Source organism: Prunus dulcis, chromosome 1, assembly GCF_902201215.1.
Source record: "Prunus dulcis chromosome 1, ALMONDv2, whole genome shotgun sequence".
Taxonomy (NCBI): Eukaryota; Viridiplantae; Streptophyta; class Magnoliopsida; order Rosales; family Rosaceae; genus Prunus; species Prunus dulcis.
Window position 1 is genome coordinate 24098750 of NC_047650.1, and position 15103 is coordinate 24113852.

Sequence of the window (15103 nt, forward strand, 5' to 3'; positions counted from 1 at the left end):
ACAAAACACATGACCTAGCGAAAAGGAACGTTATATTTGAATAAACTCTTTTACTCTCATTATTCCAATATAACGTTCCTTTTCATGAGATCATATGTTGCAAAAGAATAAACGTTTAACCATGCACTCTTTGTAACATACTAGTATTAAAATTAATTGTTTCGTCATTTAAAATGTGGAAATAAATGTGATGAGTAAGTAATGGAAGGACGTCCCTCACCAATACGATGGTTGGTTTTGATGCATAGAAGAGTTTTAGTTTCATAGATATCAACCTCAAATTCGAATTAAGAGATTTTCAGAAAATGAATTGAGTTAGTGAGACGTATGTTCATAGAAAAGCAAGTGGTTGTTACCACTTGTTTACTAGTGTCCAGGCAAGTTGCACGGTATCTTCAAAAAGAAAAATACACCATCTAAAGTCCTCTCTTGAAATTGACTATAAGCATATCTTGTGTTAATTAATATAAAGTTACGTGACTGCTAATACCTAATCAATTTTGGGAAGAAGAAAAAGAAGTCTAGAGTGTACGCCGCCTTCTTTTTTGGAAGGACTGGAAGATGTTCTAGATGATGAAATGTTTTTGTTCTTTTTCCCTTACATGAAAGATGTTGACCTAATCTCTTAACTCAAAATCTATTCTTCTATCATATTTTTACAGATCATTAAGAAATAGAGAAATGATGACATCGATTAATAGTTCATAGTCATACGATTGTTAGTTTCCCTCAGATAATTGATGCTAAAGGACGAAAATTTGAAAAAAAAAGCGAAGTAGCAATTGCATGTTTTAGCTAGTTTAGGCATCTTTCTTCTTTACAAAGGTTTTATTCATTCAATCATGAACAGAAATCTCTTTATAACTAGATAAATTCCAGCTGACCTCATATCGTAAACAGTGGAAGCTTGAGAAATAATGTCCTCCGAGCATTGCTCGAGTGTACACCAAGGTGCCAAGCCTGCCAAAAAAACATATTCTACCATTCCTGTCATGCCATGGGGAATAAGAATCTGAAATATCACGCTAGCTACAATTGATGAGAAACTGTTTCACTTATAATTTCCAGGGGATTTGAACAGTACTTTTGGATTTCTATTTGGAATTTGGAATTTATTTTGGACCACATAAATACACAAGGAGAATATATGACAGATTCTATCAACCTTTGGTTGGTTATCTTTCATGTGTTTGAAACAACGTTGTCTGTTCTGTATTTTATATATATATATATATATATATATATATAATTATTTTTTCTTTTGGCATCTTTTCTTATTATCAGGTGGAGTGGAGTGTTCTAAATTTATCCTCGAAGAATTTGTCATTTCCTTGTTGCGCCATCAAACCAGCATATTGTGATCTATTTGGCTAAAGGTATTTCTATTTTTGAAATTCAAATCTTTTGTGTATTGTATGTGAAAGTGAAAAGGCTAGAGTTAAGGCAAAGTGTGGAAATTGTTTACAACATCCCGCGAATTGCATATCGAATTCATGGCGGTAGTTGTCACCTTTGCCTATAAAAGGGATATGCTCAATCAACTGAGGAGGAGTAACACACCGATCCGAAGAGAAAGTGAGAAACTCAGAGTTAAACAGTTTTAGTGAGAATAGAGAAATTCGAGGTCCTAGGTCCGATTCCCTTCTCTACAAATATCGCTTGTATAAAAAGAAAAAAAAACGTATTAAAAATTAGTCAATGAAATTATGAATTAGTGTGATTTATATGACTTAATGTATACTTTTATATCTAGAAAGACTATAGAAACTGGAAATAACAAAAAATTTCATTACATTTTAAAATAATAACTTTAGCTAACCCACCTATTGAAAAATTTATAATTCCGCCCTTGCATACTTTGTCTATGTATTATATAAATACACAACTGATTTTGTCAGTCCTGATCTCTTGGACCCCTGTAGTCCAAGAGATTTATGGTCACTCGCCGTTGGATGTAAATTCAACAGTTGACTTGAATCGGGTAATAATCATTTATGTCATATTGCATTTATATATATTATTTTGAACCATTGGATTAATATCCAACGGTGGGTGACCACAATCTCTTAGACTCCTGTGGTCCAAGAAATCTGGACTGCTGATTTTGTATCTAGTAGCAGTTGGTGGAATAAGGGTAAAGTTGAAGTCATAAAAGAATAAATATTGCTTAATTTATTGTATTTTATATTCTGTCGTCCAATATATGGAGAGCCCTAGGCCCCGGGGCTTAGACTAAATAGGCAAAATGACTAGGAGCAATGTATGCGCCGGACTATTGGGGGTTCACAGATCACAGTTCACGCTTCGCACGTGTATCTGCTGAAAAAGAATTCAACCATACAGCCCAAAGAAAAAAAAAACATATTGCAAATTTGCTAGTAATTTTTCAGTTTGACTGTCATATATTATTGTGATGTTATCAACTCCTGCGTTTAATTTTTATATAATCATTAATTAACATTACATTATAAGTTTTTGGCATATCACTATGCCGTTTACCCGTGTTATAATATGTAAATTAATAACACTATTTGCGCTTATACTTAAAAATTTCCCAAAAATTGCATGTATCATATAGAAAGAATAGAGCCAAGGGAGAAAAGGATACGTAGACTTTTTTTGGTTACAAGAAAAGGGTAGACTTTGATTGGGTCGCTGTCTTATATTTACCAAATTATTCGTAGCCTTATTTAATGCTTGCTTCTCTCATTTAATTAAAGCAAGAGCTTGAAATTAAGCACACATATGATGTCACCGTGCGCAAAAGACAAATAGCGAGCCGGCTTTATATATCTTCAAGAGACAAGTCAAATTTTAAGGCAAATGTGTTATTTGGTAGTTTGTTTGTGTGGCATTTTGGCTTCTACTACGTTTGCCCTCATTACAAGTTTCTCACTCTAACAGCATTTCCACCAGTTGTCCCTTAGAGCATCTCCACCCATAAGGGCTAAGGCAAGGTCAAGGGCAAGCAAGGGCTGCCACTATTCAAGTGAATAGTGGCAGCCTTGCCTTTTTTGGTTCCATCCCAAAAGGCTAGGGCAAGGGCAAAAAAAAAAAAAAGAATATGCAACAAAATATAAACTTGTTATGTATTTATAGGGAAAGTGAATAAAATTGTTATGTATTTATAGGGAAAACATCTATAATTTTTTAGTTTTTTTTATATAAAAAATTGAATTTTTTTGGATTTTTTTGAATTTATTTTTGCTTGCTGACGTTAGCACTTTCGGGCTGAAGCCCAGGCAAGATCTGCCCTTGGGCTTGCCCAGGCTGGTGGGACCCAGGCCTTGCCTGGGCTGTTGGCTGCGCGCTGGAGGCCATTTGGGCTCACAAAGGCAGCCTTTTGCCTGGTTTTGTATGTGCGCTGGACGTGCTCTTACCATGACAAGATTAGCCCTAGAACAGCCACTATTCATGTGAATAGTGGCTGCCCTAGCCCCCTCAAGCAAAATGTGTTTCCAGTAGTTGGGGCTTGCCATGGCAAATACTATTCATTTTTTTGTTTTTTTCACAACTTTGTTTACTTAAACAATTAATTTGGATAATATTTTCGGATAAGATTTTTGGGTTCCTGCGTGTCAATACTATTCATATCTGATAAGATTTTCGGTTTCAAATTTCAGATAAATTTCAGATAAATTTCAAATTTCAAATACATTTCAAAATTCAAATTTCAGATAAATTCAAAATGGCAAATTTCAGATACATTTCGAAATTCAAATTTCAGATAAATTTGAAATTTGAAATTTCATTTGAATTTCAAATTTCAGATAAGATTTTCACCCTCTAAGATTGCGCCGCGTGTCATATCTATCTGTGTATATTTTTCTATAAAACCAGAGGTTCAGCTCATACCTCCCACACCAATTCTTCTCTATATTTTCATTTCTCAAATTTTAGATTTCATTCTCCATTCTCAATGGCAGACATGGAAGAAGTTTTGGAGAGGCAAGAGCGAGAAACTAGAGAAAGAATGCGTAGACGAGCTGCAAGCAAAAGGGCACAGAGAGAACTAGATGAGCAACTTGGCATAGCAGTTGCTTTGTTGGAGGAAGAAAACCAGGGTCGCCGTGGTTCACGAGAAGGCCGTCGCCCAAATGTGGACAGACATAGACATTCCGGGGTAAGAATCTTATGGAAGATTATTTTATCCCACAATCTCTGTACTCTGATGTTCATTTTCGAGGGAGATATAGAATGCAACCCCATTTGTTCAATAAAATCATGCATGATATTTGCAATTATGATGAATATTTTGTTCAAAAGAGAAATTGTGTTGGAAATTTGGGACTTCTTCCAGAGCAGAAGTTCACAGCTGTGATACGAATGTTGGCGTATGGGTCATCTGCTGATCAGGTGGATGAGATTGCTCGGATGGGGAAGTCCCCTGTTTTGGAGAGCTTGGTGCGATTTTGTGATGCAGTGGAAACTCTGTACACCAGAGACTACCTCCGCAGACCTACGCCCAGGGACATGCAAAGGCTTCTCCAAAAAGCTGAGTCTCGAGGATTTTCTGGCATGATTGGTAGCATTGACTGCATGCACTGGCAGTGGAAAAATTGTCCAACTGCTTGGCAAGGGGACTATGGAAATAGAAAAGGGCAGAAAAGTATCATCTTGGAAGCAGTTGCTGGTTTTGATACATGGGTTTGGCACGCCTTCTTCGGAGTTGCCGGATCTCAAAACGATTTGAATGTCCTAGGTCAATCCCGGTGTTCAATGATGTTTTGAGAGGTGAAGCCCCAAATATCACATATGAAATTAACAATACCATCTACCAGACCAGGTATTATCTAGCTGATGGCATATACCCGAGGTGGACAACATTTGTGAAAACAATTCCACATCCCCGATCCCATAAGCAAAAATTTTTTGCTCGCTATCAAGAGGGGGACAGAAAAGATGTTGAGAGGTGCTTTGGTATCCTTCAGGGGCGCGGCACTTCTATTTGACGAGGAGGTGCTTAGGAGTATAATGATGACTTGTATCATCCTCCATAACATGATTGTGGAAGATGAATATGATTACGATGCTGATGACGTGTATGAACCAAATCCCATGGACACGGCCCTAACACGAATTTATGAAAAACCAGTGGGGCCAAATGGAGAACCAGTGCAACATGAACCGTTGGTTAGAGACGGTAGTTTCATGCCCCGTATGATTGATCGCTACACGGAGATGCAATCGTCCTATATTCATGAACACCGTCAAGTTGACTTGATGGAGCATTTATGGGCGGTGAAAGGCAATGAAGGAAATGAAGGTGAATGAAGTGAAGTGAAGAAGTTGTTTTTAATTTATTATGTTTATGTTGTATGTTGTTTATTTTTTGTTGTGGGTTGGTTGTTTATGTTTTATGCTTTGGTTGTGGGTTGTTTATTTTTTATGCTTTGGTTGTGGTTTGTTTATTTTTTATGCTTTGGTTGTGGTTTGTTTTTTTTATTTTATGCTTTTGTTGTGATTTGTTTGTTTGTATTTTTTTTTTTTTTTATGCTTTGGTTGTGGTTTGTTTTTTATGTATGGAATGTTTTGAATAAAAAGGATTTTTGTTGAATATTTTCTTTATTGACTAAAAGAAAAGCAATACAACTAATAAAATAAAATACATGAATTAAAAAAAACAAAAAATACAATGAAATCAAAGGCAAGTAAACTAAGACATGAAAGGCAAACAAACTATTTTAATGGTTTCCATCATTTAACCAATCCGTGTTGCTAGGTCCATCGTCACGAAAAAGTCTTCGTCTCATAACATCCCTTCGTTCTAGCTTCCAAAATTGTTTTGTTTCAGGGGACATATGGCTTGTATCCATGGCCATGGTTTCCCGATCTTTTTTTTTTCAATGTTTTGTTCGCGTACATACTCCCTTTCTTTGCGTACATACTCCCTTTCTTTTGCATATTCTACTTGAATAGCCATATCGTGCTCTTGTTGTTTCAAGTCCATTTCAATTCTCATGGCTTGGTGCTTTGAAAGTTCCTCCAAAAATTGAGATGCATTCTTGCTAGAATTACTCCCTCTCTTCGCCTTCGCCGCCTTCCTCCCAATAGGCCTTGGCTCATTTTCAATGGGTGAGTCTTGACTCATCGGGGAATCCATAGGTGAATCCGATGCCGGCGCCTCATGAAGTGGAGTCTCGTTCAAGACTACCGTCGGACCGGTTGGAATAATTTGGAATCTCTTACAAGTCTTCACCACCTCCCAACAATGGGTATGGTTGAAACTTTTTTTCCCTTGCCCAGTAGCACCAAACCACATTTGTGCTTGCATAATCTATAAAAAAAAATGAAATGGAAATGCAAGAAAATTTATAAAATATTGGCAATGCAACATGTAAAAAAAAACTAATGGAAATTAAAGAAATTTTAAAAAAATGCAACATGTATTAAAAAAAACTAGAGACATATTAACAAAATATATAAATTGCAAGAAACATTTAAATAAAAATTAATATGACATAGAAATTAATAGAAGAAAAATGACAAATAATTTACCTCACTGCTAAGATTTTCTCCGCTTCGATGGTTGTCAATCGCTTTTGCTAAGGCATTTCTCCATTTCCCCAACTCTTTATTAAGAACTTTCCACCTACTAGATAATGCCATTTCTGTACGTGTAGAACCAATTGCCCTTTCACAAAATGCTTGATGAATTTTTTTCCACATATGAGAAAATTTAATCTCATTGCCCGTTACGGGACAATGACTAACTTGGACCCAAGCCTCACACAAGCTAACATCTTCCATCATGCTCCATGCCCCTCCATTTTCATTAGAAGAACCCATAATATGATAGAAAAAAAATACAACTTCAAAGTGAAAAAATATTGAATAGAAAGTGAATAAATTTTGAGGAGAAAGTGAACAATAGTAGAAGGAGAAGAAAATATATGAGGATTTGGTGTTAAAAGTGAAGAGTATTGGTTGGTATTTATATACACAAAAAATTTATTAATTTGTGTGTATTTTAAAAAAAAAATTCGATTTTTTTTCAATTTTTTATTGCAGAAAAATTGGCTGCCGTTGGATTGAAGAAAAAATTCGAATCGGAGCGACCAGAGGCTGCCATGTGTCAAGTAGCCGTTGGCGGCTACTGTAGCGGTGAATTCGAATTTTTTTTTAACGTTGGCGCGTGCAATGCACACGCCAATGGTAAAAAAAATTTGAATTCGGGAGGGCTGACGCCAGCCTGGCGTCAGCAATGACGTCTACGCCCTTGGGCCCGAGCTCGGGCCGAAATCGCCTTCGGGCCTGCCCAGTCTGGTTGACCCCACGCTCGCCCGGGCTGCTTCTTCATTGCTGGACCTCCTTTTTTTGCCCAACCCCCCCCCCCCGCCCCCCAAGCCGAGTCCACCTCCTCTGCTGGACTTGCTCTAAAGAGATGACCCTTTATTGCTAGAATACATGATGGAACCCAATTACCTTAACTTTTCACATAATCGCGTTGTTTGTTGCCTCACTAACATGAAAAGAAAAAAGCATGTTGCATTTACATAATTTTTCGATTCAAATGATATTCTATATTTAATTTATGCAAGTGAATTTAAACTTTGTTAAAAATGAACAGTCTCATTATCCTTACCAATTCACATAACCAATATCCTTATTTTGATTAATCAAATTATACTTGAGGGAGAGCCATGCAAATTTTGAGAAATCAAATTCTCACGCATCAAATATATATATGTAGTGACACGTGGGCAAATAAAATTACGGTTTGCTTAAATTCTCATCGAACATTTCCAGATGAGTTAGATTAGAAACAAGGATGCTACATAGATGATCTGGTGTCGATAATATATAGCTTCCACGTTGCAATACGAAGTTACTATCTAACTGATAAATTAACTTTGGACGTTCTTGTAGTTTGCAATGCGGCCACATTTGCACTCAAAGATTGATCGCAGCTTAACAGTGGAGTTGATTTATTTTCAAATCCTTGGCTTGGCTTGGCCTCACACATTAAGCATATCTCCTTATCCATTTCATTAAAGTAATGTTGATATCATTTCCCCTTCACATCCTTTCCTTCCTTTCAAAGATATGATATATTTCTTTTCTTATTTTTTTGGGTAAAGTCGAATCTCGAGCAGAGATTAATCTCATTCTTCGAATGTGGGGACACATCGTGATATATATATTTACCAAAAGATATGATATATTTCAATTAATATTCATAGAATTTTTTTTTAAAAATAAAGATATTAAATTGGTGATATAAAGAATATATGCCTGTAGAATAAACTTTGCTTTTATCTGCTTCTTCTAGATAAATTCGTTAAGTGCAATTGCAGATCCAACCTAGCTCCCAGAATCATATATCCAAACGGCCTTTTGAATTGATATTGATCGAAATTGTCTTTGTTGAACAGTGACCTTCTGTCACAACAGGACAGCTAGCTTATCCTGATTTCTGAGAGGCCACAGGTTGAAAATTATAGCCATCAAAAACTTTGGAACAAGGGAAACCCCGTGTTGCTTCTGCCAATTAATTTACCACTTCCTTGTCTCTTTCAGTTTTGCGAACTTTGCATGTTGGGGTAAAGAAACAAGTTAATAAAACAGCACGAGCTGCATATGCAACTACACTACACATATCACATGCAATGTTTTTCAACACGCATGTCTTTAAACCTAATTTCTGTTTGTTAATTTTGACTATTATGTCAGTTGATCAGAGTAATATGTCCGCTTCTTTATATTTGAAATTTAAATTTATCTTCCTGTAATTTATATATAGTAATTTAAAATATCCCATTATAAAAAACACATACAAAAGTCGGATTTTTATCTATTATTAGAGTTTTAAGTTCCCACGTATTATATTGAGATTAAAAATGAAATGCTATTAAAAAACAACGAAAATTACTCTCGTTTAACCCTTCGTCACTAGATAGAAATTGTCATGCAATCAGTGGCGGAGCCACTCCTAGACCTGGAGTGGCCTTGGCCCCCCCATATTTTTATAACTCATCTATTATATTATATATAATATATAGAATTTGTAATAAACAACTTAGAATTTAAGTTAAAATTTCCTCCAATATTAGACATGACTCAATTAAAAATATTTAGTTCTAAACATGTAAGTATTGAACACTTAGGTGTTTTATATACTTGTATTTTCTACTTCGACCTCCCTAACTTTACAATTCTAGTTCTGTATGCAATTATTAATTGAAGAGACATGTAACTTGAAGTTAACGTACATCTATTTATCTATTGTGATATGTACAGGAAGAATCGGTCATTAGCTTAGTGTCGTGGTAGAGTCACAAACTCACAGCCTCACAAGTCAAACAGTCAAAATATATACCACAAGCACAACACTTTCTGTCTGCTTTCATTTCATATGCATTATTAAAGAATGTAAAGTTTCATATCATAAATTTGACAAATATAATACAATATTATGAGTAGTTTTATTATGAATAGTATCGAGACATTTTATAATAAAATCTCACACTTATCGAGTTTGATATGTAGTATTGTTTGAAAGCGTATCTTTGTGAATACAGGTAATATATGCATAATTTCCGGAGTTTTGTAATAGCAATAAGACAAATAAGTCCGCGGTCGTAGTACTAGCAGAGGGGTAAGAGTGGTGAGTCATGAGTTTTGGTGATGGTGGTGGGTATCGGGTATGATCTTAAAAAGCTAAAATTTGACTAACTTTCAAATCCTCCATCAGTATTAGTTTAATCCAAAAATATCCAATTAGTTTTGTGGTCATCAATCTGGCATGCAACTTGGATTTCCATTCTGCCAGGGGATCTATTTATTTAAGTAATTTGATTGTTATGCTTGTGTCAAAGATTAAAAGATGAAAGAATATGTTCTTTTTTTCTTCTTTAATTAGTCATAAATTAAAAGAGCTAGTAACAGTGGGGAGAGGATCAGCAAACTTTAAGATTTATATAGACCCCCCCTCCTCCCTCTTTTAACATCCCCAATCTGTGAAGGGCTTATATACCATAATTAGGAAGGTGAGGCACCTACACCTTTACATTTATTTTGCCTATTTCTTTTATTTTCAGGTCAAGATGATTTGATGCTTCCCTATCTCAACCAAAGCAGTTTCAAAGTTAAGAACCTACCCTTTATTTATATTGCCAAATTGGATGTATATGTAGTGTTGGAAAGTAATTAGCTTATTCTCTGTAGTAACATGGGGGAGATATTTCAAAAGGGATCAAATGAAGTCATTTTCTAAAGGTTTCTCTCTCCCCAAGTTGGAGCCTTTCTCATATCCTTCCCCCACTCTTTATATCTCCCACCAGTCATCACTCTTTATTTCTAATCAAAATCCTCTGCCACCGAAGGATCCAAATTAATTAGAACCCAAGTGGGGAAAAAAAGGAGGCAGAGAAAATGGTGGGTTCCTCTCTCTCTCTCTCTCTCTCCCTCCTTTACTTTCATCCCTCACACTTTTCCTTTCATGCTGGTTTCCTTTATTGGAACCACCTTCTAAGCCTCATGAGTTTTGGTCCTGTAGGAACAAGAACAGCAGCTGAGCACCAGATGGGAAGGCTATGTTGACTGGAGGAACAGAGCTGCAATCAGAGGCCGCCATGGTGGCATGCTTGCCGCCTCCTTTGTCTTGGGTTTGTATCCATATCTCTCAATTCCTTCCTCAAAACAGAAAAACAAGAATTGGGTTTTTGAAATGATTGATTATATTCTGTTTCTCAATACAGAAGTTTTAGACTTTATGTAATGAATGGTGTTGTGTATGTTTATATGCAGTGGCGGAGATATTGGAGAACTTGGCATATCTGGCAAATGCAAGCAATTTGGTGCTTTATTTATCAAAGTATATGCATTTATCTCCATCCAAAGCGGCCAACAATGTCACAGACTTCATGGGCACAGCCTTCCTTCTGGCCCTTCTTGGTGGTTTCTTATCCGATGCTTTTTTCACAACTTATCACATCTACTTGATAAGTACAGTTACTGAATTTCTGGTAATTATACGTACACCTCCAGTCCCTCTCTCTCTCTCTCTCTCTCTCTCTCTCTCTCTCTCTCTCTCAGAGTATTTTGTTCACTTGTGCTTGCAACTTTCTTTCTGTTTCCTTTTTGTTAATTAGTTGCTTTCTTCTATTGCTAAGTAATCTGCGGCTGCACACATATATCTGGCCTCTGTTGCGCACATATTGATATAACTTTCTCCTTAATTCAATATCCCTATGCATTTCTTCAATTCTTTATACTTTATCATAAAGAATAATGGTGTTGATTCTCTCGAGGGAATCCAGGCACACGTGGCTTGCAAATTGCAACAGGATCATGTTTCTGTCAGAAATCAGAGTCTGTTGCAAGCAAACGCCATAAAACCCTCTCAGCCTCTCAGGAGTCAGGGATTGAAAACTATTGTAATATTCAACGCACGCATTTGGTCGTAGTTTTGGCCTTGAGAAAACCACTGCCCATTTTTTTTCTGATCAAAATTATTAGGTGGGTTTTTAGGCCTTGATATGATTTTGTTTCTTTAACCCCAAAACACAAAACTTTGTTTGTTTTGTGTTGTTGGGTTGGGATATTTTTATGTCATGGGATGCAAATTCGTGTTGAAGGCAACTCAACATTCAATTGTGCCAAAATCATGTTTTACACATATACAACTCATGCAACGTAGAGCCAATTAGAGTGAAAGCCTCAGGGCCTATGTGGCTTTGCGTTTGTCTTTTGTTTTTGGGAGGTCAATTATGTTTTTGTCTCATGTCATGCCATGACAATGAGAAACTTCGATGCCTCAATTTCAGCTTGACAGCAATGCATGCATCTACCTTTGTCCTCTTCTCCCTTCTCCCTTCAGAAAAATACTTTGTACTATTTTGTTATTTTTGACAAATAACGTTATGACATGCGTGATAACACTTTCAGGCATTCTCTTTACTAGACCACCCGTACATGATAAGATCTTACTATTATCACCGATAGTGCACCAGCTTCATGCAATATGCTGGCTCAAATTCTGCCACGTACGCACTCCTCCCTCACTGCCTGATCTTCTATCTAACCCACGTATATCCAAGTTTTGGGAGACATAGTTGTACCAAAAGTCGTAGTGTCATCGTCGAAACTATGGTAATTTCACATATATAGTAGCTGAAAAATCCGTATCTACATTAAATTTCCTTGTTTTGGTTTTTCCCATCCAAGTTCACGAACCACGTGTGTGGTTACAGTTTTGATAAGAGGGCCAGAGGCAAATAGAGCAATGATTTTTTATTATTTAAAAGTACATCAAATTAGAGCCATCAACTATGATATATAGACCCCAAGAACATTACTGCATCCGTAGTGACATTTGTGATGACAAGTCTTTGTTCATGCGATAGTGTCCAAAATTTGAATCGGGAATCAACATGTGGCTTGGGGACCCAATTTTGTGATGCCCAACCAAACTAGCTAGACTCTTTCTTTGTTTGTTCTTTGGATTATGTGTTGACTGTTGAGTGTTAGATAGAATAGAAGCAGAAGCTTAAAAACTATTTCCTTTTGGTCGAAACGTGAGTTACGCCAGTTGACTAGCATAGTAAATCCGCTACCTAATACCTATGTTCGAAAGTTGTGGACCCCGTTATTTATGGCTTTCTTTTAGATGATGGGACAAAGGCCCAACAATATATGTCAATGTATGTTGGTCTGGATCAACTTTTGAGGCTATTCATGGCAGTTGGGTCAGTACCAAGGATAAAACCAAACTTTTCCTTTGGACAATTTATCATAAGTTAACTGCTTGAATTTTACATGACTTATTGTTAACAATTTTAATATCAAACATTTGTTACAGGGTTTAATCTTACTCACAGTGCAAGCTCGCTTACCTTCACTGAAGCCACCAACATGCAGTCCAGACAGCCTCAATAATCCATGCCAAGAAGTTGAAGGTGGAAAGGCTGCCCTGCTGTTCATAGGCCTCTATCTGGTGGCATTGGGTGTTGGAGGGATAAAGGGCTCCTTACCTTCACATGGAGCTGAGCAATTCGATGAGAGCACCCCACAAGGAAGGAAGCAGAGATCAACCTTCTTCAACTACTATGTATTCTGCCTTGCTTGCGGCGGCCTAATTGCGGTGACGCTGGTGGTGTGGATTGAGGACAACAAAGGATGGGAATGGGGTTTTGGAATTGCAACTATTAGCATATTGTTGTCTATACCAGTCTTTCTTGCTGGCTCCACTCTTTACAGGAACAAAATACCTCGTGGAAGTCCACTGACAACAATTTTCAAGGTAAGCCAAAGATGACAAATATATATGTCCATGGCAGATCATTTTTGTTCTTCAAGTAATTTAGCCCCTCTAAGATTCTAATGCTCTTCAAATTCAATCATAGGCACTATGTATCTCATACACATCATATAGACAATCATGTCCAGAAAACTAATCAATCATCCTTGACTCCCAAGTAAACTAATTTAGCTTCTGCTTGTTAATTTTTTTGTTTTTGTTGTAGGTTTTGATTGCTGCAACACTTCATAGTTGTATGACCAAAAGTCCAAGCAATGCCATTGCAAGCATGGCCCCAACCCCTTCTTCTCCAACCCCAACCAGTAAAGCAATCCAAGAAGGAAACACCACGGAGAAGGAGGCGTCCACTGCTGATGATCAAGATCAAGCCCCAACACAAAGCCTCAAATTCCTAAACAGAGCAGCGCAGGTGAACAACCCAGCACATAAGGCACTAGAATGCACATTGCAACAAGTAGAAGAAGTCAAAATTGTGCTGAAAATCCTCCCCATATTCGCTTGCACCATCATGCTCAATTGCTGCTTAGCTCAGCTCTCAACGTTCTCTGTCCAGCAAGCTGCAACCATGGACACAAAGCTTGGTTCTTTGAAAGTCCCACCAGCTTCTCTCCCCATTTTCCCTGTAGTCTTCATCATGATCCTAGCACCAGTCTATGACTTCTTCATCATCCCATTTGCAAGAAAATCGACAAAATCCGAAATGGGGATCACTCACTTGCAACGAATTGGAATCGGTTTAGCTCTGTCCATCATTGCAATGGCAATAGCAGCTCTTGTCGAGATTAAGCGAAAGCGAGTTGCTTCCAACTCAGGGCTACTCGACTCGAAAGAGCCATTGCCCCTCACATTCTTTTGGGTTGCACTTCAGTACTTGTTCCTTGGGTCTGCAGACCTCTTCACATTGGCTGGACTGTTGGAATTTTTCTTCACAGAAGCACCAACAAGCATGAGATCTTTGGCCACATCTCTTACCTGGGCATCTTTGGCCATGGGGTATTATCTTAGCTCAGTGATTGTTTCTCTAGTTAACGATGTTTCAGGCAAATACTCCAAGCACAAATGGCTCTCTGGAAGCAACCTAAACCATTACCATCTTGAGAGATTCTACTGGCTCATGTGTGTTCTCAGTGGATTAAATTTCTTACACTACCTTTTCTGGGCCACCAGATACAAATACAGACCAGGAAGACCAAATAAGTAAAGTGAAACAGAGTTTTGGGATATATATTCTCAACTTGTCAGACAACTACCTGGGCTGTATATAATGGGCCAAATGCTGCATCTTCATTGCCTTGCGGTACAAGGAAGATCAAATCTTGGGTGATCTAAGAACAGTTTTTATCTTGTAATCATCAGTTCTCTGTAATAATATAAAATAGTAAATTGGTTCATCTTGTCAGATTGGCAATGCATCATGTGCGATGTGCCATTTGCAGATGACCAATGTTTTTGTTGCAAGCAACCATAACCAACCTATGCTTCTTAATCCCTATATTAGGCTAGTTACAAAAAGGGGTGACTAGTTGAATCATCTAGAACTAGGATGGATTAATAGAAAAGGGGTGACTACAAAATAGAAAAGTATAGATGTGGGTTTGACCAATTGGTCAGGACAGTGAGCTTACTCCCTTGCACCCGAGTTTGATTACTCTTTTCGTACATTAAAATAGTATAGAATGCCGCTTTGTTAAAAAAGAAAGTAAAAAATAGAAAAGGTAGTAATGTTCAGATTGCTAATTACCCAGGGGTAAATAAACCCTGTTTTAATGCTTTCCAGTACATAGTTGTTGCTTGACCAATTAAAAACCTGCATGTGAAGATCAATTCGTTTGGTCACGCGAT

General features: G+C 37.2%; 1 protein-coding gene across 1 annotated transcript; it reads left to right on the forward strand.

Annotated features, from left to right (window-relative positions):
- Positions 1–10173: 10173 nt before the first annotated feature.
- On the forward strand, positions 10174–14885 carry LOC117616453 (protein NRT1/ PTR FAMILY 4.6-like). Its single transcript, XM_034346153.1, has 5 exons — positions 10174–10377; positions 10499–10607; positions 10750–10967; positions 12803–13243; positions 13467–14885. The coding sequence occupies exons 1-5, from the start codon at positions 10375–10377 to the stop codon at positions 14460–14462; spliced, it is 1767 nt and encodes a 588-aa protein (XP_034202044.1). The 5' UTR covers positions 10174–10374; the 3' UTR covers positions 14463–14885.
- The last annotated feature ends 218 nt before the right edge of the window (positions 14886–15103 follow it).